A 26595-nucleotide genomic window follows, 5' to 3' on the forward strand; every position below is an offset into this window, starting at 1 on the left:
TGAAATGATCTTCCTAGTAATGAGTACCAAAGTAGACAGATTTTCCAATCTGGCCTCATATTATTGGGTCATTTCAGGCTCCTCACGTGGGGACAGGCTCCTTAAAATCTGTTGCGTGAGGAGCAGAGAGTGTTCACTTCCTGCAAACATTTTACTCCCAGGAAGAAAGCGCAGAAATAGGCATGCCCAAAGTTCTTTTTCCCAGATTCAGCAATCGAGTAACACTCCCCCATGGGAAGGAGTGAGTGAGGATGTGAACAGGCCAGGAAGGTAATGTTAATGTCTGGCCCTGCACACAGAAGGGCACAGTGGGAGTAGAATGAAATCATTGCCATCTAACACCAGATTCAGATTCACCCCTCCTGGGAACTGAGACTATTTTTGAGGATTACTGCCAGGTGTCACAGATACCTCAGGCATTTTGGAGTAGGGGGCAGAGGACGGGAAGACTGAGAACAATAGTTTCAACTGATCTATTCTTGTGAATATTATGTAAGAGTTCGGAAACTAATAGGTGTGATTTCTTAAATGCTGTTCTACTAGGAGCTCTGCTTGAGTATTTTAGTATTAAGGGCAGCCTATCATTACCCATTTCCTAAAGATTATGCTCCAAATGTTCAAGCTTGAATACATTGTAAATACAAGTGACATTTCTAATGGCAACAGTGTTATCAAAGAGTTGTTTCACCCTGTTTGCTCTTTTTTGATATAATTAGTGTAACACTCCCCAGGAAAATCAGCTCTGGAGATCATTGTCTCTTGCCTGACAGGTGAAGCCACCTCATCATGTGTTCGTTTCACTGGGGTAGACAGCTAATGAGCATAAAGCCTTCGGATTTATATATATATATATATAAACTCCAAGCTTGGCTGATTTTTATAATAACATTTTTGAACCTTTAATCACTCAGGAGGCTATTTCAATCAAACTCGTTCCATAATTTGATACTTAAACCTACTTTTCCCCACAAAGAAGTAGATGCCTTTCCAGAACAATCATTGCTCCGTGTTGTGCTCATCAGTTGTGTGATTCTGCATGTTGTCAAGTCTTTCGGAGCTTTGTGATGGAAAAACAAAGGTGGCAAACAAGTTACATTAAAAATTCCCCAAAAAGAATATGATTAAAACTGTGCGTAATGCTGAGTTATTCATGCTTGGACTGTATGCTTGAATACAGTCAGTTGTAAGGATAAATATCTGACTAGTGTGAGCTGCTTTATTGTTTATAGGACTGTGGCAAACCAAGGTTCTCCTGGTAGGCCTGTTGTTTTATTTCTTTCAAAGAACAAAAAAAAAAAAAATAGAATAAAAGTACTCAGTGTATAATTCATCAATTAGCATATGTAATGAATCCTCTTAGCAACTACATATATAGTATTTGAAAGGTAATGGAATATTAAATACCTATTTTGATATTGACTTATATTTATAATTTATCATTATTAGACTACTGTGCTAATAAACAATGCACATATTGAAATAAAAGGTATTTTTACTTTTCAATACTTATCTAGTTATTGAATATGAATTGTTTGCTAAAATACTTGTCAGAACCTCTGAAAATCACTCAGATATGAAGAAATTTAAGAAATTATTTTTTGAATTAATTATTTACTTGATTTTTTTTTGATGAACTGCTTGACATAAAATTATTCTTAATTAAGCACTTACAAATGATGATTTAACCCTGCTAATCTTGCTTATTGTGTATTTTGATCATGCTTTTAGAAGCAAGGATTCTGGTTTATAATAGCCTTTTATGATTGTCTCTAGACATTTAGAAAACTTTTCACATTTAATATTACCTTTCAGTCAAAACATTTTTTCTTTTATCAGTAGACAACTTGAAAGGTCAGTGTTTTTATTTCCATTTTTATTTTATTTTGAAGACTTAACTTCACAGTCATATTATATCTTGAATAGGCTCAGAAATAATGGGAGGGACAAAGACTTATAGAAACACCAGGCATTTCTTTCTGGCCGCTGACAAATACTCCTTGGTCCTCAAACCTTGACAGGCCTTAGATATCAAAAAGACTGAAGTAGAGGGACCAATTCCCAGCTGCCATGCTACAAGCTTGGGTATAACAAGAAGTTAATATGGAAAGTAGTTTGCACTTCATTGAAGAATGCCTTTTTTTTTTTTTTTTTTTTTTTGAGACGGAGTCTCACTCTGTTGCCCAGGCTGCAGTGCAGTGGTGTGATATCGGCTCACTGCAACCTCAGAAGGTCCTTTTTTTAGACTTGAAATATTGTTTTTACCATTATTATCTCTATGGCTAGCCTATTGTTTTGTTGATCATTAGCAACCATGCTTTGCTTTTTCAGCTACCTTAAACAACTAATTAAGTAATTTACCAAATTGGCAATTGCATTCTATACATTTATATTTCTTGAAGATTCCTCATTCAGTGACCAAAGTTGCATAAAAGAAGCTGGGCCCACATTCATCAAGGACAAAACTTACAAATCAGCCACATTCATTTAAGGAGAGGAGGATTTTAACTTTTCAGAGCAAGTGGGTTTTACAGTAATGGATTTTAGACTTTGGAGCAAAATATGTCTTATTTTCCATATGGCATTGCAAAAAAATACTATTGGAAAAATAAATAGTAATTTATAACCACACCCTTAGTATATTCACCAGTGAAAAAAACAGAAACCAAATAGGTGTTCCTAGAAACACTGGTAATGTTGAGACTGAAATGTTGGCATGGGTGTTTTCCCTGCTAGATCTTCACCCTGTAAGACTTACCAGAGTGGAAGAGATTTGTTGAGTTCACTGGGTTCTGAAGCATTTTTTTTTCTTTTTTTTTTTGAGATGGAGTCTTGCCCTGTCGCCCGATCTGGAGTGCAGTGGCACGATCTCAGCTCACTGCAACCTCTGCCTCCCAGGTTCAAGCAATTCTCCTGCCTCAGCCTCCTGAGTAGCTGGGATTACAGGTGCACGCCACCATGCCTGGCTAATTTTTGTATTTCTTTAGTAGAAGCGAGGTTTCACCATGTTGGCCAGACTGGTCTTGAACTCCTGACCGTGTGATCCACCTGCCTCTGCCTCCCAAAGTGCTGGGATTACAGGCGTGAGCCACCGCGCCTGGCCAGCATATTTTTACTGTAGGAGAATCTTCTCTGTAGTAAGCCAGGGGTTAGTTTTAACATTTACCTCCATAAAACAAGCTGAGACAATCCCAGAATTTTTCAATATAGCCAAATAATTTGTTTCATATATGTAACAAATTTATTACCAGTAATTAAACTGATGTTTTTGTTTGTTCCCTAGTTGTATCGCGATAGTTCTGTACAATCCATTTTATCTTTTAAGCCTGTTTCAAGCTCATCTTGTGTGGACATAACGCCAATAGAAATGGTAACACAAGCTTCAAACAAAGAACTTTGCTTTCAATGGTACATTCCTCCCCTGGATAGACCTCCCAAGGAGACAGAACCTATGGTATGTAATGTAATTATAGAACTCAATATTTCATTTATATATAAAGCTTAACTAAGCCATTATAACTTGGAGAGTAGAGGACATTCTCTTATCATATAGATGAGAACAGGTATCAATATATAATCTACATTGTCTAGTAGAATAAATTTGAAAATAACCAAGAAATCTGGGAAAGTCTGATTCAGGCTGATCATTTTTCTTTTTCCTGATCCCATAGGGAAAATTTTCAGTGTGTCACCATTATATATGATGCTTAACTTTTTTTGGTAGTTATTCTTTATCATGTTAAAGAATTTTTTTACTGCTATTTTGCTAAGAATATTTACCATGAATATTTTACTGTATCTATTAAGATTATTTTTATAATTTTTCTTTTTAATATTTAATTGATTTTATAATGTTAGATCAATGTTGTGTTTCTGAGATAAACTCAAGTTGGTCATGATATATTTATTTTGCTGGATTCGGTTTGCTATTATTTGTATTAAATTTTCACCTCTGTTTTCCTGAGTAATATTGGGCTATTTTTATACTATTCTTTTTTAAATTTTATTATTTTTTAATTTCAATAGGTTTTTGAGGAACAGGTGGTTTTTGATTACATGGATAAGTTGTTTAGTAGTGATTTCTGAGATTTTGGTGCACCCATCACCCAAGCAATGTACGCTGTACCCTGCCTCACCCCTCCTCCACCCTCTCCCCCGAGCCCCCAAAATCTATTGTATCATTCTTATACATTTGCATCCTCATAGCTTAGCTCCTATCTCATGAGTGAGAACATATGATGTTTGGTTTTCCATTCCTGAGTTACTTCACTTAGAATAATAGTCTCCAATTCCATCCAGGTTGCTGTGAATATCATTATTTCATTCCTTTTTATGGCTCATTAGTATTCCATGGTGTGTATGTGTGCATATATATATGTCACATTTTCTTTATCCACTCACTGATTGATGGGCATTTGGGCTGATTTCATATTTTTGCAATTGTGAATTGTGCTGCTATAAACGTGCGTGTGCAAGTATTTTTTTTTCTTTGTATAATGCCTTTTTTCCTCTGGGTAGATAGTCAGTAGTGGGATTGCTAGATCAAATGGTAGATCTACTTTTAATTCTTTAGGGAATTTCCACACTGTTTTCCATAGTGGTTGTACTAGTTTACATTTCTACCAGCAGTGTGAAAGTGTTCCCTTTTCACCACATCCATGCCAACATCTATTATTTTTTGATTTTTTGATTATGGCCATTCTTGCAGGAACAAGATGGTATTTGCATTGTTGTTGTTTTGATTTGTATTTTCCTGATCATTAGTGATGTTGAGCATTTTTTCATGTTTGTTGGCCATTTGTATATCTTCTTTTGAGAATTGTCTATTCATGTCCTTAGCCCACTTTTTGATGGGATTTTTTCTTTTTTCTTGCTAGTTTGTTTGAGTTCCTTGTAGATTCAGCATTTGTTTGTCTGAAAAAGAGTGTATATTTCCTTCATTTATGAAGCTTAGTTTCACTGGGTGCAAAATGCTTGGCTGACAATTGTTTTGTTTAAGGAGGCTAAAGATAAGACCCAAATCTTTTCTAGCTTGGTAGGGTTTCTGCTGAGAAATCTGCTATTAATCTTGTAGATTTTCCTTTATATGTTATCTGATACTTTTGTGTCACAGCTCTTAAGATTCTTTCCTTCATCTTAACTTTAGCTAACCTGATGACTATGTGCTTAGATGGTGATACTTTTGCAATGAATTTTCATGGTGTTCTTTGAGCTTCTTGTATTTGGATGTCTAGATCTCTAGTAAGGCCAGCGACATTTTCCTTGATTGTTTCCTCAAATACGTTTTCCAAACTTTTAGATTTCTCTTCTTTCTCAGCAGTATTAATTATTCTTAGGTTTAGTTGTTTAACATAATCCCAAACTTCTTGGAGATGTTGTTCTTTTTTTATTCTTTTTTTTTTGTCTTTGTTGGATTGGGTTAATTTGAAAGCCTTGTCTTTGAGCTCTGAAATTCTTTCTTATACTTGTTCGATTCTATTGTTGAGACTTTCCATTGTATTTTGCATTTCTTTAAGTGTGTCTTTCATTTCCAGGCTTTGTCATTGTTTTTTATTTATGCTGTCTATTTCTCTGAAGATTTTTCCATCCATATCTTGTAACATTTAAAACATTTCTTTAAATTGGTATTTACCTTTCTCTGGTGCCTCCTTGAGTAGCTTAATAATCAACCTTCTGAGTTCTTTTTCTGGCAATTCAGAAATTTCTTCTTGGTTTGGATCCATTGCTGGTGAGCCAGAGGGATCTTCTGGGGGTGTTAAAGAATCTTGTTTTTTCATATTACCAGAATTGTTTTTCTGGTTTCTTCTCATTTGGGTAGACTAGGTCAGAGGGAAGATCTGGGACTCAGGGGCTTCTGTTGAGAGTCTTTTGTCCCATGGGGTGCTCCGTTGATGTGGTGTTCTCCCCCTTCCCTTAGGGATGGAGCTTCCTGAGAACTGAACTGCAGTGATTGTTATTTCTCTTCTGGGTCTAGGCACCCATCGAAGCTACCGGGCTCTGGGCTGGTACAGAGGAGTGTCTGCAAAAAATCCTGTAATATGATCCACCTTCAGGTCTCTCAGCCATGGATACCAGCACCTGCTCTGGTGGAGGTAGTAGGGGAGTGAAGTGGATTCTGTGAAGGTCCTTGATTGTATTTTTTTTAGTGCACTGGTTTTGTGTTGGTTGGCCTCCAGCCAGGAGGTGGTGCTTTCAAGAGAGCATCAGCTGATAGTATAGGTAAGACACAAGGTTGCCCTAGGGTTGCCTGGATAAATATTTGGGTTTCTCAGGTGGTGGATGGGGACATAGAGCTCTGAAGAGATTATGTCCTTTGTCTTTGGCTACCAGAGTGGTATAGAAAAACAATTAGGTGGGTGCAGGGTTAGGCGTGTCTAAGCCTAGACTCTCCTTGGGCAGGGCTTGCTGTAGCTGCTGTGGGAGATGATGGTGTGGTTCTCAGGTGGATAGAATTACGTTCTCGGGGAGATTATGGCTGCCTCTGCTGCATCATACAGGTTGCCAGGGAAGTGGAGGAAAGCTGGCAGTGACAGGCCTCACCCAGCTCCCACATGGCCCAAAAGTCCAGTCTCACTCCCACCGTGCCCTCCCAATGTCAGTGAGTTTATTTCTAGGCAGCTGGTGAGCAGGGCTGAGAACATGCCCCAGACTACAAGCCTCCCCGCTAAGAAAAAAAGCAGGACTTTCAGGTTTCGAGCCCCTCTACTTCTGTGCTTGTGTCTGCACTCCCCATTTGCCCCCTCCTCCAGATTCTGTCCAGGAAACTTTATATTTGGTTGAAATTGCTACAAAGTTCAGCTGGAAGTGTTCTTATCCCTGTGGTCTTTCCCCAATTCCACTGGCAGCCCTCCCCAAGGATCCCTGCGAGATCAAGTTAGAAATGTCTTCCCTGGGGGCTGAGAGTGCCCACAGGGCTCTTCCTGCTGCTTCCTCCACCCTGTATTTTGCTTGGCTCTCTAAATTTGTCTCAGCTCCAGGTAAGGTCACATCCTTCTCCTGTGATATGGACCCTCAGATTCCCCTCAGCTCCAGGTAAGGTCACATCCTTCTCCTGTGATATGGACCTTCAGATTCCCCAGTGAGGATGTTTGTTTGAGGGTAGACATTCCCCCTCTCACACATTGGGCACTCACAGTTTTGGCTATCTTATGGGGCCTGCAGCAGCAAGCCACTTCCTTCAGAGGGTCAGTGGATTCTCTCAGCTTTCCTGGTATGTTCCTGTGTTAGTTCTTGTGAGTCTCCACAGGCTGCTCTGTCCATTTGAGTGGGAACTGCAAGTTCGGCCTATCTCCTATATGCCATTCTTGCTCTTATTATGCTTTTATACTATTCTTGTCAGATGTTTTTCATATCATGATTTTGCTAGAATCATAAAATGAATTGATAAATATATTGTGTTTTACTATTTTCTGGAGAAGTTTGTGTAAATTTGGAGTACCTTTTTTTATTTTATTGTTTGTTAGAACTCATCAGTAAAGCCAGCTGAACCTACTGTTTTCTTTCTCAGAAATAGCGATATCATTCTTAATAGTTTTATGCAGTCTTTAAGCAATAGTACTAGTGTACTGGTTTTCGGAAGTGGTGTCAGTTCTGATTGGGCCAATATCTTCTCTGGTAGTTTGTGCCTGTGTTAAACCAAGTTTTAAATATTCTATCATTTTTGTTTACAAGACATTTTGGGTTGTCTGTTTCTTCTGAGTCAATTTTAAGTTGCTGTTCTAGGAATTTGACCATTTTATTTAAAATTCCTCTCATATTTTAAATCTATTTAATGTGTTTGTAATGATGTACCCTTTTTCATTTCTTATATTGGTTATTTGTGTATTCTCCTCTTTTTCTTGAAGTTTTTAGTTAGTTTTGGTTAATATATCTTTTTCTACTTTTTTGTGTAATTTTCCTAGCTGCTGACTTATTGCAATAAATGTTTAGCTCAGTATTCAGCTTTTTCTTACCTAATATATGCATTTTGAAGCTATGACTTTCTCTCTAAACATTTTTTTGGCTGCATCCCACAAGTTTTTTATTATAGTGTTGACATCATCATCAATCAGTTAAAAATAGTTTTGTAAAATTTTCATTACGATTTCTCCTTTGGCTCATGGACTATTTTGACAAGTGTTTCTAAAATTCCAAACTATGTGGAGCTTTTCTAGTTATCTTTTGTTATCTATTCCCAGATTGTGTTGTTTTGTGGTAATAAAAAATTTTAGTGTGATTACTATTTGTTGAAACTCGATTTTTTTTTCACCAGGAAAGTGTTAATTGTGTAAGTGATCTATTGCTCTTTAAAAGGATATGTACTCTTCAGTTGTTGAGGAAGTATTTATGTGTAGTAGGTGAGTTTGGCCAGTCTTGTTCAAATCATCTATATGCTTGCTGATTTTTCCATTTCGTCTGCCTTTTTTAAAAAATTAATTACTAAGAGAAGTATGTTTAAATCTTTCACTATGATTGTCATTGTTTAGTTTTTTCTTGCAGTTCTCTCAAATTTTGCTTTACTTAATTTGAGGCTGTGTTCTTGGGTGCAATCAGATTGATAGCTGTTATATCATCTTGGTGAATTGAACATTTTATCATTTTGATAATAGTACTTTTCTTAATTATGCTTTTTAAATTACATGACCTTTTTGTAATAATGTTCATTTTCCCATAAAGCCTGCTTTATCTGATGCTAACATAGGAAAGTGGCTTTATTTTGCTTATTATTTTCATGGTAATATTTTTCCAGCCATTTGCTTTCAACCCTTCCATGTACCTGTGTTTAAATTTTGCTTCTTATAAAAGGTATGTTCTTGGATATTTAAAAATATTGTGTAACAATATTACCTTCTGACTGAATAATCCATTAATGTAAATACTAATATATTTGGTTTAAATCTACCTTGCTTTTGCTTGTCCTGGATTTTGTTGTTTTTCCTCTCCTTTAATATCTACTTTTGGATTGATTTCTTTATCATTCATTTTTTCACTATAAGTTTTGAAATTATGCATTCTTTCTGTGCTTTGAGTGGTTACCTTCAGGACAACATACGTACTTAACTTATTAAAATCTACATTGATATATATTTGCTCCCCTAATGACTTACATGGCATTGCTGTACATTTTCCTTTTTAACCCAAAATAATGGTATTATTTTTATGTGTTTTTCTTGTTTTATACAAGAAATGTTTGTTTTTTAAATTAATCTCCTACATATTTACTATTTGGTTTGTTTTTTACTCCCTCTTGCATTTTAGACGTTTCTTCTAGGATTACTTCTTTCTGTTGAAGTACATGCTTTAGAATTTCCTTTGGTGAGGATCTTCTGGAGGCAAATACTTCCAATTTTTGATTGCCTGTACATGTCATTATTTTACATTTATTTGTAAAATAAATTTTCATGGGGTAGATAATTTAAGGTCAGAAATCATGTTGTTTCAACACATTCAAAACCTCATCTACTCATTTCCATTTTTGCTGTTGAGGGTTAAGCCGTTGCTGCTTTGGAAGTTTTAGGACTTCTTTAACCAGTTTCTTTTGAGATTTTCCTCTTTGATTTTTGCACAGTTGTACTGAGAATGGTCTTCTTTTTATTTTAGTGGGTAAGAACACATACTCTGGAACTAAACTGCCTAGGTTTGAATCTCATCTCTGCCACTTAACAGTTTTGTGATCTTGAGTAGATTAGTTAACTTTTCTGCATCAAGGTTACCCTCATCTGTAATTAGAGATAACTATAAACTCCTAACCTCAATAAAGAGTAGTTGTCATTATTATGTGAAATGATTTTTAAATTATTATGTTTTTAAAGTTTAATAGCTTCAAATATACATGAAGTATACTTGGTAATCATTATTTAAAGGCACCTTTAATGTTTATCAACAATATCTCCTTATAGATACTTTAGCTTCCAACATTCTGCAGAAAAGAGAGTAAACTGAGCCTAACCAGCGAATTAAGTACATAGCAAATAAGAGAAAACCTTAGTTTGCCTCTAAATGCAGTTTACAAATTTGTATCGTAGATATAATTTATTTTAATGTATGTTATCCTTATATTTATATCCATTATCTATACCTTTATTCATATCTATATCCATATGGATGGACATTTGCAATAGGGCTAATTGGAGGATAGAAGGAAGGAGGGGACAAGTATTTAGGAGCAGTTCAGTATCAATCCATGAATTACTGGAGATTCAACAGTAATTCAGATTTTAGGATAGCCTTGAAAATGGGTCAAGCTTTTAAAAACACAGCAGTTGGTCAATATGGCCTTTCACAGAGGGACATTCCACTATAGAATTCCTTTGATTGCTGCTTTGTGTAAGAAGAGCCTCAGGCTTTTTCCCATAAAACATTTGCCTTATAGTTTTGCCATGTTCAGCATTTTTATTTGCTTTTTGTGTTCTGCATTGGTCTATTCTTGCACTTCCCAGCTCTTGAGTGCTGTCCCCTCTAGCTGCGCCTCTGGTAGCTTCTGCAACTCCTTGACTCATGTGACCCATGTCAAATCATGAAACCTCCTGGGCCTGCCTCTCTGTTCTCCAGCACCATTTCTCACTTTGGCCCCTTCATTCTGCTACCTTAGGCTGGAAATCTGCTACTAACTCTTGGTCAATTATAATTCTCTTCCTATCCAGATACAAAAGAGAAACTTTAGCATATAACTCTCCAGATACCTTTCATGCTATTTCACATATTTTAAAAGTACTCCCCTTCCAGTTAAATCCTTGCCAGATATTCCATATACATTTAAAAATAATGAATTTGTAGTCTCTTTTAGGGGAATGTAGTGCAGTAGTTTTCAAATTATGATTAAAAATAGTAATGGGTCAAGGAGTACAGTGAATCATAAATAGCATTTTTTAAAAAGAAATGAAACACAAAAAACACTAGAATGCTCGACATGTAAAAATGTTTCCTGAAACTTCCATTTTATGATATATATTGTTAAAAACAAAATTTCTTAGGTTGGTCTTCAGCATACGTCAAATTTTATTTACTTGCTGGCAAGGAGCTAATAAAAGATTATATCCATTCAGAGAGGGTTTGGAAATGGAAGGAATACATAGTCGGGAAACAGAATGTTTACCTAAGCAGTTAGTTTTAAAAAGAGGAAGAAAGCATAAAGTTTATTTCACAAGGTCACAGAAACACCATATCCATATCAGTTATTACAAGGGCAGTTTGCGGCAGGATAATTTGAGATGTCTGTATGCTGCTATTGGAAAAACAAAACAAAACAACATCTAAGAAGCAAATGCTAAGAATATCTTTGTGGCTGACAATTAGTGTAACAAGGTTTTATCCATCAACAGTTGTGTCTGACAATTAACATAGAAGCATGAACTAGTGTCAAGCAGAGATCAGAAGCAGAACACCAACTAAAAAATTCAGATTTAAGCAAATTGCTTGAGTGATTTTCTCTAGTCACAAGAAAAGATGCAGAACACACCATTTTTCCATTTTTTAGTTTGAGAATATTTTCCCCCTTTGACAATAAGCATGTATGTATTGGGTCATGATAAAAGATGTAGTTGCTGCCATAATGTTCAGTCAAAAACTCAAGAAACACTGACCTAGATGCACTAGATCTCAGACTCCAGATTTTATCGTTTTGGAAGAAAAAGCTGAAATTTGTTTGATTTAAATATGGGTGTATTTAAGCATTCATCTACTCATCGTTTTAGGATTTTAGCATTGAGTTTAATGTTGAATAACTGGCTGAAGCTCCTGAAACCCACAAGATAATAATAAGAGAGAAAACTAATGTAGAACTCACTATGTTCAAAGCACTTTACTTACATCATTTCACAGCAACTCTATAAGATAAATGCTTTCATTAGCCCCCTTTTACAAAAAAGGAAGTGAGACACAGGATGGAAGAATATTAGTGGGCAAGGAGTCAGGACTGAAGCAATCTGACTCCAGAGTCTGCATATCTGAGCATGGTGCCATATTGAGTCCCCAGATGATGGTCCTGGCTATAGGCACTTCTAGCTTCTTGAAAGGATGGTAATGAAAATTAATAACTGACTTGGAGCTTTGGAGTTTTCAGGGACAAAAAGAATCATTGTGTGACGATGCAATTTAACATCCCTTGATCCACCCACTTGGTCCCTTTAGTTTATTCACCACATTGAAGCATAAATACCAATAGGAACTAGGGATGCTGGTGGCAGCAGAGTTGAAATCCCAGCATTGGGGATTTTGATATGACATTTTTCAATAATTCAGAGGGCTAATACTCCATGCCACAATACTTTGGAGTTAAGTTCACAGCTTTGAAAATCTTAGCTTCTTGAGTATACGAGGTAGAAATTATTCTATCCTGGTTGACAAAATTATCTTTAATAGAATATAATAGAACCACATTACAAGCTATTCATTGGAACTTTGTACAAACTGAGCATCTTTTGAACAATTTCAAAATCTTATACGGAGAAATACTAACTAAGCTGCCAGGGACTATCATTTTAATGAACCTCCCAGACAATGGCTTTAAAAATAGCTGAAAAGGGTGGTTTATTTAATTCAGAGAGACATACTACTACAGTTTAACTGTAAGAAGATGTAACCACGGCTAAAGGTTTGATTGACCAAATTTGTCTCCAGATCGTACCTTAGGACTTTTAGCTTTATCCTGTCTCATCTTCCTGCTCTTTTTAGGATCCAGCATTCCTAGGAGGATCCAGCCCATTTGAGGAACAGAATAAATTTGAATTATGTTTATAACTTGGGAAGGCTCAAGGAATACAAGTCACAGCTAATAGGGAGGAGGGGTAATAAGGAATCAGTAGCTGGCCCTTCCTTTGGGCACCTGACAACTAATTTGGAGGGAATCATTGCTGCTACAAAGGTTGTTGTGTGGGCTGAGTTTGGGCTGACATGGCTGTAGCTGCCAGCTGGCCAAGGAGGGACAGGAAACTAGGCTCTCCTATGCATATCTAGGATAATACTCACTGCCCTCCAATGGGCTGCTGTGAAACTGAGAAGTGAGCGGACCACACTTCCTACAGCTTCTTGCTCACATTGCATGGCTGGGAAGGGTCCTGCCCTCCCTGATTGCAGGCCTAAGGTGCTGTTTTGAGAGTTTAATGCTGGGCTGTGCCCCAACTTCAGAATGAGTTTGAGTTGATGTGGCAGCAGCTGCTGCCTGACCAAGGAGGGACAAGAAAACCAATCTCTCCTATGCATACCTAGAACAATACCCACCACCCTGCTACAGCCTGCGGTGAGATCGAGACTCAAGCAGACTGCATACCTCACAGATTCTTGCCCATGCTGCTTTCCTGAGGGGGACACCACCCCACCCACTCTGGTCACAAAGCCACAGCTGGCACCATTTTGAGAGTTTAATGTTGGGCTATACCTTACTCTTGGGCCGAGTTCAAGGCCCACCCAGCTAAGGGAGGAACAGGGGAGACCAAACTATCCTAAGCACACTTAGGACAACACCCACTGCCCTACTATGGGCAACTGTGAGACTGAGGACTAGTCCACTCAATCCATTGCAGCTACCAAGAACACCAACACAGACTCCTTGGGTCCTAGTGGGTTGCTCCATCAGTGCTATAGCCACCACCCATATGACACCAGCTGCCTAGGGGCTTGAGAACCTGCCCACACATCTGGCCGACTACTCCCACTACTAACTTCTTTATTATTAGTATTATTATTATACTTTAAGTTCTGGTATACATTTGCAGAACATGCAGGTTTGTTACATAGGTATACATGTGCCCTGGCGGTTTGCTGCACCTATCAACCTGTCATCTAGGTTTTAAGACCCACATGCATTAGGTATTTGTCCTAATGCTCTCCCTCCCCCTGCTCCCTACTCACCGACAGGCCCCAGTGTGTGCTGTTCCCCTCCCTGTGTCCATGTGTTCTCATTGTTCAACTCCCACTTATGAGTGAGAACATGTGGTGTTTGGTTTTCTGTTGCTGTGTTAGTTTGCTGAGAAAATGGTTTCCAACTTCATCCATGTCCCTGCAAAGGACATGAACTCATTCTTTTTAATGGCTGCATAGTATTCCATGGTGTATATGTGCCACATTTTCTTTATCCAGTCTATCATTGATGGGGTTTTGGGTTGGTTCCAAGTTTTTGCTATTGTAAATAGTGCCGCAATAAACACACATGTGCATGTGTCTTTACAGTAGAATGATTTATAATCCTTTGGGTATATACCCAGTAATGGGATTGCTGGGTGAAATGGTATTTCTGGTTCCAGATCCTTGAGGAATTGCCACACTGTCTTCCACAATAGTTGAATTGATTTACACTGCACGAACAGTGTAAAAGTGTTTCTATTTCTCCACAGCCTCTGTTGTTTCCTGACTTTTTGATGATCACCATTCTAGCTGGAATGGGATGGAATCTCATTCCTGCTACTAACTTCTAAGCAAGCCACCTAGAAGCCCATGAATCAGCCCTCCAGGATTCACTAACACTGGAGCCTGTGAAACCTGCTCTGAGGCTTAAAAACAAGCACATTTACCCCACTGCTGCCACCAGTGGGGTCTGGAGGCAGCTTAGTTTGTGTCCAGATCTGCAGCAAAACTTCACCATAACCTCAACTAATAACTCTACCCTAAGCCACCAAGGAAACCAGGAATACCACTGACCTTGTGTATTGTCAAAGAAGTAACACAAAGTTTGAACTATCGCAGTCACCCAAAATCAAAGCCAAAATAGCCTACTCAACCAACAACATATATACACCCTCAGGAAAAAATAATTGTCCCCTACAAAAGCAATTTCATAAAATTGGAACAAGCAACTGCTACATCAGATGCACATATCAATGGAAGGACACAGTTAACATGAAAAAGCAGGACATACTATACAACCAAAGGACCACAACAGTCATCCAGCAATAAATCCTAATAAAAATAATTCCCTGCAATGACAGCTAAAGAATTCAAAATATTGGTTTGAAAGAACCTCAATGAAATGCAGGAAAAATCTGAAAACCAATACAAAGAAATCAGAAAATCAATTCAGAATATGAATGAAAAATTTACCAAGGAGATAAATATCTTTAAAAAAAAGAATTTCTGAACTAAAAAATTCATTGAAGGAAATACAGAATACACTTGAAAGCTTTAGTGTCACACTAGAGCAAGCAGAAGAAAGAATCTCAGAACTTGAATATGGGTCTTTTGAAATACTTCTGTCAGACAGAAATAAGAAAAAAGAATGAACAAAGCCTCTGAAAGCTGGAACAAGGAAAGGATGCCCATTTTCACCATTCTTATTTAAGATAGTACTGGAATTTCTCACCACAGCTATCAGGCAAGAGAAAACTATTAAAGACATACAAATTGGAAAAGAAGAAGTCAAATCACTTCTGTTTGCTGATCTTAAAACTAAAAAATCCTAAAGTCTTCACCAAAAAACCTCTTAGTTTGATAGATGAATTTTGTAAAGCTTCAGTATACAAAAGAAATCAGTAGCATTTCTACCTACCAATAATGATCTAGCCGAGGACCAAATCAAGAAGGCAATCACATTTGTAATAACTACATAAAACAATATCTAGGAATATATTTAACCAAGGACATGAAAGGTCTCTAAAAAGAGAGCTACAAAACACTGACGAAAGAAAGTGTAGATGACACAAACATGGAAAAACATTCCATCTTCATGGTTTGGGAGCATCAATATTATTAAAATGACCATACTGCCCAAAGCAATCTACAGGTTCAATATTTTTCACAGATAATTAGAAAAAAACAATCCTAAAATTCATATGGAACAAAAAAACAGCTGGAATAGCCAAAGCAATTCTAAGCCAAAAGAACAAACCTGGAGGCATCACATTACCTCACTTCAAATTATGCTACAAGGTTTTAGTAACCAAAACAACATGGTACTGGTATAAAAAATAGACACATACATCAATGAAAAGACTAGAGAGCCCAGAAGTAAAACCGTATACCTTTAACCAACTGGTCTTTGACAAAGTTAACAAAAATATACACTAAGGAAAGGACACCCTGTTTAATAAATGGTGCTGGGAAAATTGGATAGCCATTTGCAGAAGAATGAAACTAGACCCATACATCTCACCAGATACAAAACTGAAGATGGATTAATGACCTAAACATAAGACCTGAAATTATTTTAAAAATCCAACAAGAAAACCTAAAAAATTCTCCTGGACATTGGCCTAGGCAAAACATTTATGACCAAGTCCTCAAAATCAAATGCAACAACAACAAAAAATAGACAAGTGGGACTTAATTAAACTAAAAAGCTACACAGCAAAGGAAATAGTCACGAGAGTAAACAGACAACTTGCAGAATGGGAAAAAATTGCAAACTATGTATCTAACAAAGATCTAACATCTAGAATCTACAAGGAACTCAAGCAGCTCAACAAGAAAAAAAACCATTAAAAAGTGGACTAAAAGCATGAACATATATTTTTTCAAGAGAAAATATACAAGTTTTCAACAAACATGTAAAAAAGTGCTCAACATCACTAATCATCAGAGGAATGAATATTAAAATGACAATAAGATATCATCTTAACACCAGTCAGAATGACTATTATTAAAAATTTTAAAAAAAACATATTGGCAAGAATGTGGAGAAGATGGAATACTTTTATAACACTGTTGGTGGGAATGTAAATTAGTACAATCTTTATGGAAAAAAGTAGAGAGATTTCTCAGGTAACTAAAAATTGAACCACCATTGGATTCAGCAGTTCTACGACTGGGTGTATATCCAAAGGGAAATAAATTATTATATCAAAAAGATACCTGTACTTGTATGTTTATTGCATCACTATTTACAATAGCAAATATATGGAATTAACCTACGTGTCCATCAATAGAGGACTGGATAAAGAACTACTCAGCCATAAAAAATAATGAATCATGTCTTTTGTAGTAACATGGATGTAACTGGAGGCCATTATCCTAACTAAAATAACTCAGCCAAATAGCACATGTTCTCACTTAGAATTGGAAGCTAAACAATGAGTAAACATGGACATGCACAGTGGAATAATAGACATTGGAAACTACAAAGAGTGGGAGGGTGGGAGATGGGTAAGGGTTGAAAAATTACCTATTGGGTACAATGTTCACTATTTAGGTGATGAGTACTCTAAAAACCAAGACTTTGTCACTAGCCAAATATATATATATATATATATATATATATATATATATATATAACAACATAAAAAGAAAGTTGGAAAAAAACAAAGGCTGTTTTATTGAGTGCAGTTGGACAGTCCAAGGCAAAGTATTCAAAGGCCATAGAAGACTCAGATGGATAAGGATGATCAAGTGCAGGAAGTCTGAGCAAGCAGAGCATTGAAGAGCAAGACACCATCAAGTGAAAACACAAACTTGAATGGAACTGAAACGGTATTTGGAGGTATGTTTATTTAGTGCAGGAATCCGGCCAGTCTACAAATAAGAGATGTGGACCTAGTACTATTTTCTGGAAGACTTTATACCCCTAATAAAAGCTGTACTCTGTTTCAGGTTCCCAAACAAACAAGCTGTGCATTTTAAGACAAGCTCAGTCCTAGCAGGATACTGAAGGAAGACTTAGGGTTCCTGGGAAAACTACCAAGTCATAATAAAAGCAGAAGCCCAGTGATCAACTTAGATGTTGGGAGTGCTGTAACTCAGGGACCGTGCAGAGGCCCAGGGATTCCCTTTGAGGTGCTCTGGATTTTGGGCCTGGTTGACCACGCAATTAGCTAGAGCCTGATCCTTCAGATGGGGCCCAAAATAACATCCAGCTTCAGGGAGCTTGGGAAGGCAAAATCTGTTTAAGGGAGATAGGGACTGACATTTGAAATGGCTGTTGCGACTCAAAGTGTGGCTGAGAACCAGCAGCACTAGCATCCCCTGGAAGTTCATTAGAAATGTAGACTCTCAATTCAGACCCACTGAGTCAGAATATGCATTTTAATAGTATCTCCCAAGTATTATGCACATTCAAGTTTGAGAAGCACTGGTCTGTGCCATTGCTACTAATGCAGCTTACAGTTCTAATGATGATTCTCCATTGCTGCATCATATACTAGGTTCCATTGGAAACCTTCTCTGACTTCTCTTGGTACCACCCAAGGCAAAGTTCAGAACTGAAAAGAAACTAAGAGAACATCTATTCAATACTCACATATTACAGATGAGGAAGTAAGGTCCCATGTGGGTAAAGTGACTTGACCAATGCTGCAACTCATTAGTGACATAAACAGGAATGAGAACCAAACTTTTCTCATCCCTACTATTGATTTCTTTACAAACACATATAATTTAGCTGCTTACTAATTAATAAAACATTTATTGAGTACATACCATATGCCAGGTATTTTCTTAGGTGATTAAGATACAAAGATGAGGAAGTCAGGCAATCAATCCACCTAGTACAAGAGAGCTCGTCTTTCACTTATTCCTGGGCTATAAGGGATTCTAAACATAAGACACATTTTAAATTCAATAGTCCTCAGTGTTTTTCAAAACCATATCACTTCTTTGCCATTGAAAAACTAGTCTTTGCAGAAGTGAGTAAGGGAGCATTGAAAGTTCCATCATGAGTGTATTTCTCCTCCTGAATCCACCCTGAAGTATGAAGGTGATATAGGGTGAAACTGGCCCCTTGAAGACTGAAGACAAGCTGGGAATAGAACTAAGTATTAGTGGATTAGGCAAGTACTGGCTGGGAGATCGAATGGGAAGTCATCTTGGGATTAGCAGTAGGTCTAAGAGAATATGAAGAATGAAGCACCAAAGAAGGGTAAGGAGCCAGGAGTGATCATGAGCTAAAATAATGCCTTAGAGAATTATTATTGCTCTAAGCACTTCACATGGACTCATTGAGTCCTCACACCACCGATTCATGGAATAGGGATTACACATCTCCATTTCACAAATGAAGAAGCCAGAGGCATGAATGTTGACTTGCCCATAGTCTGTGTTTGCATTATGACTATGTAAGTATCATTCATGGCTAAGCCAAATAGGTTACTGCTTCCTTTATTTCTGCCTTCTTCTTTCCTGAAGAAAAAAGTTGCCTTATCTTTAACTTAGAGTCAGTCTTTTGCCTTTTTGAAAGTTTGGGAATAATCTCTAATTCTTCCCAAACTTTCAAAGAACTATACAGTCTTCTCCATTTGGTCAAACTCATCAGCATATCTTTCAGTTCCATTGTTTTTCTTCTTCAGAGACATGCTCTGCACTGATTGCTCTTATGGCTCAACTATCATCTTAAGAGTCCCATTCGTCACCCTATTGCAAATTCCTTCCCCTCTCTCTAAGTTGGGTTCCCTGGGTCTCCTGTTTCTGTCTTGAGTTACTCTCTTGTGTCAGATGAACACATCTTCCAGCTTCCTGAAAAAGGGTGTATTCGAGGTTCTAATTTTTCAGAGTACTCACGAGACTTCACAAAGAAAGGATAAGGCATGGAAGGCTAAAGAAAGCACAGGTGATCATTTGAGACACTCAAGATATCCAGGGGCAGCTTTCAGAGTCTCAGTCACATAGGACACAGTTCATTTATGGATTATAAACCACCAAAATATGGCATATTGTGGTCTCAAGCTGCTCTCTTATCTGAGGAGGAGCCTTTTATATCTCTGTTTATGTAGTCAAAAACACGTGTGAGCCCAGACTTAATAATAGAAGTGAAGATAATAGATCCAGCTACCAATCATTAGTATGCACATTTTCTATAAAAAATGCAGACCAGATGTTACAGGCTGCTCCCTGGTGTGTTTCAGACCCTAGAACAGGACTGCATTAATTATGGGTTAACACATTTTATTCAGGTTTGTCCAAGGGCCAATACCGTGACTACATTCCCCTTATACGCTAACAGGGTTGCAGCAAACTAACTGAGATTACCCAGGAGGTAAAAAGACCTTGAATGTCCAACAAAAGATCTTTATTTTAATGCTTAATTCATTGTTTTCTTGGCATAAAATTCTAGGCTGACAGTTATTTTCCCTGAAAATGTGAGGGGCATTATTCCACTGTCTCTGGCAATCTTGCATTGCTGTTGAGAAGTCTGATCCCATTCTGATTCCTAGTTCTTTATTTGTGACTCTGCTAGCTCTCAGTCTTCCCTCTGTCCTGTATGTACTGAAATTCCATGGTGCACATTGGTGTGAGTCTTTCATCTGTTGTGCTGGATATTTAGGGTGGCCCTTTCAAAATGGAAAGTAATATTCTTCAGTTCATGGACTTTTTTTATTTAATAATTTCCTCCCTCTGATTATCTTAGTACCTTTTGGAATTTCTATTATTCAGATATTGAACCAATTGGATTAAGTGTTTACTTTTCTCATTTTTTTCCCTATTATCTACGTTTTTAAATTTAGGTTTCACTTTTGGGGAGATGGATTCAACTTTATATTTTGAATCTTTTCTTGATTATTTAGTTGTTTTGATCATATTTTCATTTTTAAGCGGTCTTCCTTGTTCTCTGATTGTCCCATTTTGTTAGTATCCTGTTCTTGTTTCACAGATACAATATTGTCTTTCTTCTATCTGAGGATATTAATTATGGTTTCATTGGAGTTTTCTCCTGATCTTTGTCTTATATCTTATTCTGCAATTTCCCTTCTGTTAGTTTTAGTTTTTGCCTTTCATTTCCTGTCTAGTGACTCTTGACTGTCCACTTATGTTTGAAGTGAAACACTAAAAAGCATATTTAGTTAGATATTGACTTGTGGGCCTCATTACAGGATAACTGCAGAAGGAGCCAGTAGTTTCACTGGAGGATGATGAAATTTCAGTACCTGTAGGTCTTTTCTCTTTGACATATCAGTTTCCCCAAAGACAATTCTGTTAGACTCCTGCCTAATTTACTACATTCTGAGAAGGGGCTGTTGTGGGGTAGCAGGATGTCTCTCATTCAGAATACAGACTTTCACTTAATTCCAATGTTTTTAGTAAAGCACCTGAGCGCTGTACCTGACATCCCTTAGCATAGATCCTCTCTGATTTAACATGAGCAGAGAGCAAAATAGAAGAAGTTCAGCCGGGAGAGAGGAGGCAAGGGAAAGGAGGAGTCTCCAGGTTGTACCCACCCAGATGAAAGGGAGGTTGTCTAATGTTACTCCCTGTTTGCAGTACCACCTACTCCTGCCTTTAAAGGTACCTGAGCCTCCAGTTCCTGAGCTTCTCAGTGTTCTCAGTCATGCTTGTTGTTGGCAACCCCTCTGAAAACACTTAGGACACAGCCTTTCCTCTCTGCTGAGTCAGCTTTATTCTTCCAGGTGCTTTCTGTCCTTCATAGTGTTGCTAACATCTTTTGTCTGCTTCATCTCCTCTTGTGTTCTTTCTGTCCTTGTGTACTTACGCCTTTTAAAAATACCTTTACTCTTATCTTAGTTTACTTTGTGAGGAAGCAGAGGTAAAGGCATGTGCTTTTAGGGGTGAAGAGAGTTTTTTCCTCCTCTTCTAAAGATTTGGGTCTAATAAAGTCTACCAAAATAATACTGACAATAGATAGCTTAACAGGAGAAAAAGCATACAAATTTAGTAATGTGTATAAGCACAGGAAAATAACAAAAGAATGATTACCCAATTACCCAGAGAGATTCAGAAGCTTATATACCCTTCTTCAGGTTTCTTTCTTCAGGGAGAGGAAGTTGGGGATATGGGCAATTTTGAGGAGTCATCAATGATTTTTACCAGAACTGAATGGACCCAAAGGGTAGACCATAGTTTTTGAATGATCTGTTTGAATGGGACCAAGAACAGAAAATAGCTTGTGGGAAGTTATGGGAAGAAGAGGGGTAGCACAACACTGCAAACAAAGGTTGTCCGATTATGCAGATAAAGTCTCCCAGGCAATCTCTCCAAGCTGCCCTCAGAAGAATAGACAAAAACTCTGTGTGGGCATGGTGATGACTTTTAGTCTTTTCTCCTCTCTGGTGCTTAATCTTTCTTGGTTATTTAATGAGATTCCTAGAAAGGGAGCTTCAAGACTATTGTACGTCTTTTGGAAGAAGTTTTCTCAGGCAGATACGGGAACCTCCTGAGAGAGCCCCTACCTGTGCTGGGTTAAAAGGTCTTGGTTCTGAGGTAGTTTCTAAGGCCTTCTAACGCCCTTTGTTACTTTGGGGCTCTGTTCTCTGAGCCTCAATATGCCTGATTACTCGGTTTTGATTGGCAGCTCTGGACAATAGCTTTCTTATATCTGAAATGAAGGAATTAGACCAGATTATCTCTAAGCTTCTGTGACTCTCAAACGCTACAAATCCATAACTAAGTAGGTGCTATAACATATGCAACTGACTCTAAGAATTGTCAGAATCCAAACAACAGGGAAATTACTAGAGCATGAATCATCAAGGGACGTTTCATCTTAGCTGTGGTGGCTAGAAAGCTGTGTGTGGATTGGATAAATGGAGAGAAGAGGAAGGCAACAGCATAAGTGAACTCATAGAAATGACTATGCCCACTTATGGGAACAGTACACGTTGAGAAGTAACAAGGAACAAAGTTGGCTATTTACCAGGTGTATGCTTAATACTTACTGTAGAGGGCCTTCAAAAGCTGAAATATAAACTTAATTGCAATACAAAATATCACTCTTCAAAAATAATATCATATTGTTACCAAATAGTATTTATTTTCATCCTACAACCTTTGTACAATTCTGGTTCACATCATTTCTCTTTCAGGTAAATTGAAAACCCAGTTTTTCTCTTCTAAACAGATACTTTTCAAAGTACAGTGATATTATTTTGTGAACTAATGCTGTAGTTTTTGAGCTAAACTCTAATTTTGATGTCACATTTTATACCCCTTTTATTTTTCTTATAGGTTTTATTGTTGTATGCATATAATTTGAAGCCTCTGAAGATTTCAGATGTTAGACATTCCACTTATAACAGTACATGTGTTGGCTCTTTATGGATTCCACTGAATAGGCAAGTAAAAATTCCACAACTCGAATTGTCTTTGTTGTTATTTCTCATGAGAATAGACTCTTTCAGTAATTGGCAAGGTGTAGCATAGGAGACCTGCTAAAAGGCACTTCTAGAAGAATCTTCCTTTTGTTTAGAGGAATATTATATTGCAGTGCTTAAGAGCATGAACTCTGAATCCTGCCTGCTTCATTCAAATACCAGTTGTGCCCCTTATTACCTTCACAACCTTGGGCAGTTTATGTAACCTCTGTACTTCAGTTTCCTTATAGTAAAATGGGAATAATACTAATAATGGTACTGAGGGTTGCTGAAGGAACAGTTCATACATGCTTCATAGAGATTACAGAGAGCACAAGGATGTTGTCTGTACTATATTTTGCCTGTAGTTTCAGTGTGGTTAAAAAATAATTTAATGTGGCTTTGTATGGAGTTTCAAAATTAAGCCCAAACTCCACTACCTCCCTTGGCCCACCTTTCCCTCTGTGCCCAATCAGAAGTCTCTGCTTCATCTAGGTTGTTTTCCTCCCTCTCCATCAAACAGGTCATCTCTCTTAACTTTTTGCTCATGCCTCGTTTCTCTCTTCCTGTTTCACTTTACCAATTTCCCTGTTGTTGTTTTTTCATTTATTACTTAGTTTATTTTTGACTCCATTGTTCATTGCCCTTCTGACCTTAGCCGCCATTTCCTCCATTGTAGGATGGAAATGATCATAACTGCTCTGCCTGCCTTTCAGGGTTATTGTCAGGACCAAGATAGACAGTGTGTGAACATGCTTTGAAAAGCTTAACCACTAACGCCTGTTCCATCACTAACGCCTATTCCATCACTAACGCCTGTTCCATCAATGGCTTGGTAAACAGAGAATTAGTGTTTCTCTGTCCTTCCTTTGAGAGTCTTGTTTATGTTCCATGATTTTCATTTTGAATGACTTCTTGGCATCACCATGAAAGAGACAAAGGCTGTTTCAAGTGCTGGGCATATTTTCAATTGTTCAGTCAATTTATTTGTTCCTTCTTTTCTCTCTTTTCTTCTTTTCTCCTCTTATCTCCTGTTCTTCCCTTCCTTCCCTCCACTCCTCTCCTCTATATTTTCATTCAGTCAATTTATTTTCTTCCTTCTTTTCCTTTTCCTTTCTTCTTTTCCAAGGGAAATGGTCAAAAACTTAGGTACAGGCTACAGACCAGCATAGCTAAGCAACAAAATCAGGTAATTCTGCACTTGCTTTGTAAATCCAGAAATATAGATTTTTTTCCAGCCCCATATGATGAAAATGATTATAATTTCTATAAAGTAGAAAGTCATCAAACTGATAAGCTGCTTTTTTTTATTCCAAAAGTTTTGAATTTTGGTGTACTTCTGATCAATAGTAGGGCTACTAAAATTAGTGACAAGCCCCAGCCACTGAGGCCATCACAGAGGACCATGCCCAACAATCTTTTATCTCCTTGTCCTTTGGTGGCACTGTGAAAATAAACTATTTCTCTCATCCTGGGTGGCATTCCTTATGTTCTTATGAGGCTCAAGATTAGTACATGGGAAATTGGTCCTGATCATCCTTTGGAAGGCAAAGTAGGAGTAAAACAGGTCAGAAAAAATAGGCCAGAGAAGAAGAAACTTGGATAACCTGCAAATTGGGACATCCTCCTTCTGTCATTCACTTCCTCATCTCCTAGTTAAGTTCTCATAAGAAAAAGTATATTTTAATCCTTTGCATTTTTTTACAGCAACAAAGGAAACAATAGTGTTCTCAATGAACAGACATAAAGCCTTCTGTGTAGTTCTATCTAAATTGTGCTGTTGTGACCAAAATCAAGTTCCTTGCCTACTGTCTCTGCCTTTAAACCTACAGTCATCCATGTTTCTACTTACAACTGGGTCCTGCCCTCCAGGCCACGGCAGACCCTGGGAGAGAGTGCCTAGGAGTCAGTAAATGAGAGCAGCAGCTGTGGGGAGCCCAGACGGGATGGTAGATGCTTGTTTGTAGTGCCAAGGTTTAAAAAGCTGGAACAGGCGTTGACCTGGAGGACAGAAATGAAGAAGTACGTGGGAGGACAGGGAAGTGAGGGGCAAATGCATGCCAGAGCACAAAGGGAGGGAGCAAGATGTAGGCAGGTGCAGTCATGGGGTCCAGGCCTCACACCAAGATTCAAGTCATCTGATGTTGCTCTTTGCATGAGGACTCAGCCTGCTTTGCCCGGTCTCAGATTGCTCTTTGTGGAGCTAGATGGGGCCATTTACTCTGCCAGCACAGGCAGTGAAGTTCTGGACACTCATGTACAATCTGGAACCCAAATGTCAAAGAACGGTTTATCCTTCCTAGAATCCCAAGTATTATAAAGGAAAGCTATGCTATTTGTGGAAGACAAATAAGACTTCTTTCTCTAGGTATTAGAATAAAAGAATGGCATTTTAGAATACTATCTTTCTTTCATGTGGTTACTTGTGGTTAAGAACATACATACTTATGTCATTTCATCCTTACAAAAGCCTTATGAATTGGATGAAGTAGATTTTCTTATTCCAGTCTTAAAGTAGAAGGAACCTCAGGGTCAGAGAGATTAAGTGAGTAGTCTAAGGTTTCATGGCTAGAGTTTGAAGGAACCAAGCATGACTCATCAAGTCTTTCGCCTCCTCATCTTCTTTTCTCTCCAATGCATCAGGCACCTTTTCCAGCATTATTGGAAATGACCTATTTTTTTTTTAAGTTTTACTTTAAGTTCTGGGATACATGTACAGAACGTGCAGGTTTGTTACATAGGTATACACGTACCATGGCAGTTTGCTGCACCTATCAACCTGTCATCTAGGTTTTAAGCCCCACATGCATTAGGTATTTGTCCTAATGCTCTCCTTCCCGTTGTCCCCAACCCACCAACAGGCCCTACTAGTGTGTGATGTTCCCCTCCCTGTGTCCATGTGTTCTCATTGTTCAGCTCCCACTTATAAGTGAGAACATGCAGGGTTTGGTTTTCTGTTCCTGTGTTAGTTTGCTGAGGATGATGGTTTCCAGTTTCATGCATGTCCTTGCAGAGGACATGAACTCACTCTTTTTTTATGGCTGCTAGTATTCCATGGTGTATATGTGCCATTTTTTCTTTATCCAGTCTATCATTGATGGACATTTGGGTTGATTCCAAGTCTTTGCTATTGTAAATAGTGCTGCAGTAAACATACATGTGCATATTTCTTTATAGTAGAATGAGTTATGATCCTTTGGGTATATACCCAGTAATGGGATTGCTGGGTCAAATGGTATTTCTGGTTCTACATCCTTGAGGAATTGCCACACTGTCTTCCATAATGGTTGAACTAATTTACACTCCCACCAACAGTATAAAAGTGTTCCTGTTTTTCCACATCCTCTCCAGTGTCTGTTGTTTCTTGACTATTTAATGATTGCCATTCTAATTGGTGTGAGATGGTATCTCACTGTGGTTTTGATTTGCATTTCTCTAATGACCAGTGATGATGGGCTTTTTTTCATATGTTTGTTGGCTGCCTAAATGTCTTTTTTTTGAGAAGTGTCTTTTATATCCTTTGCCCACTCTTTGATGGGGTTGTTTGTTTTTTTCTTGTAAATTTGTTTAAGTTCTTTGTAGATTCTGGATATTAGACCTTTGTCGGATGGATAGATTACAAAAATTTTCTCCCGTTCTGTAGGTTGCCTGTTCACTCTGTAGGTTGCCTGTAGTTTCT

At 37.8% G+C, this 26595-nt stretch overlaps 1 protein-coding gene across 2 annotated transcripts in view; it reads left to right on the forward strand.

Annotated features, from left to right (window-relative positions):
* The window catches only part of CFAP54 (cilia and flagella associated protein 54), a 389038-nt gene that overhangs the window by 301686 nt on the left and 60757 nt on the right, over positions 1–26595 (forward strand). For both annotated transcript variants that reach the window (XM_024348012.3, XM_024348013.3), the window contains 2 exons: positions 3281–3451; positions 22792–22898. In XM_024348012.3, coding sequence (XP_024203780.3) covers positions 3281–3451; positions 22792–22898 — 278 coding nt within the window. The remainder of the gene's footprint in view (positions 1–3280; positions 3452–22791; positions 22899–26595) is intronic.

This window comes from Pan troglodytes, chromosome 10 (genome assembly GCF_028858775.2).
Source record: "Pan troglodytes isolate AG18354 chromosome 10, NHGRI_mPanTro3-v2.0_pri, whole genome shotgun sequence".
NCBI classification, from domain to species: domain Eukaryota; kingdom Metazoa; phylum Chordata; class Mammalia; order Primates; family Hominidae; genus Pan; species Pan troglodytes.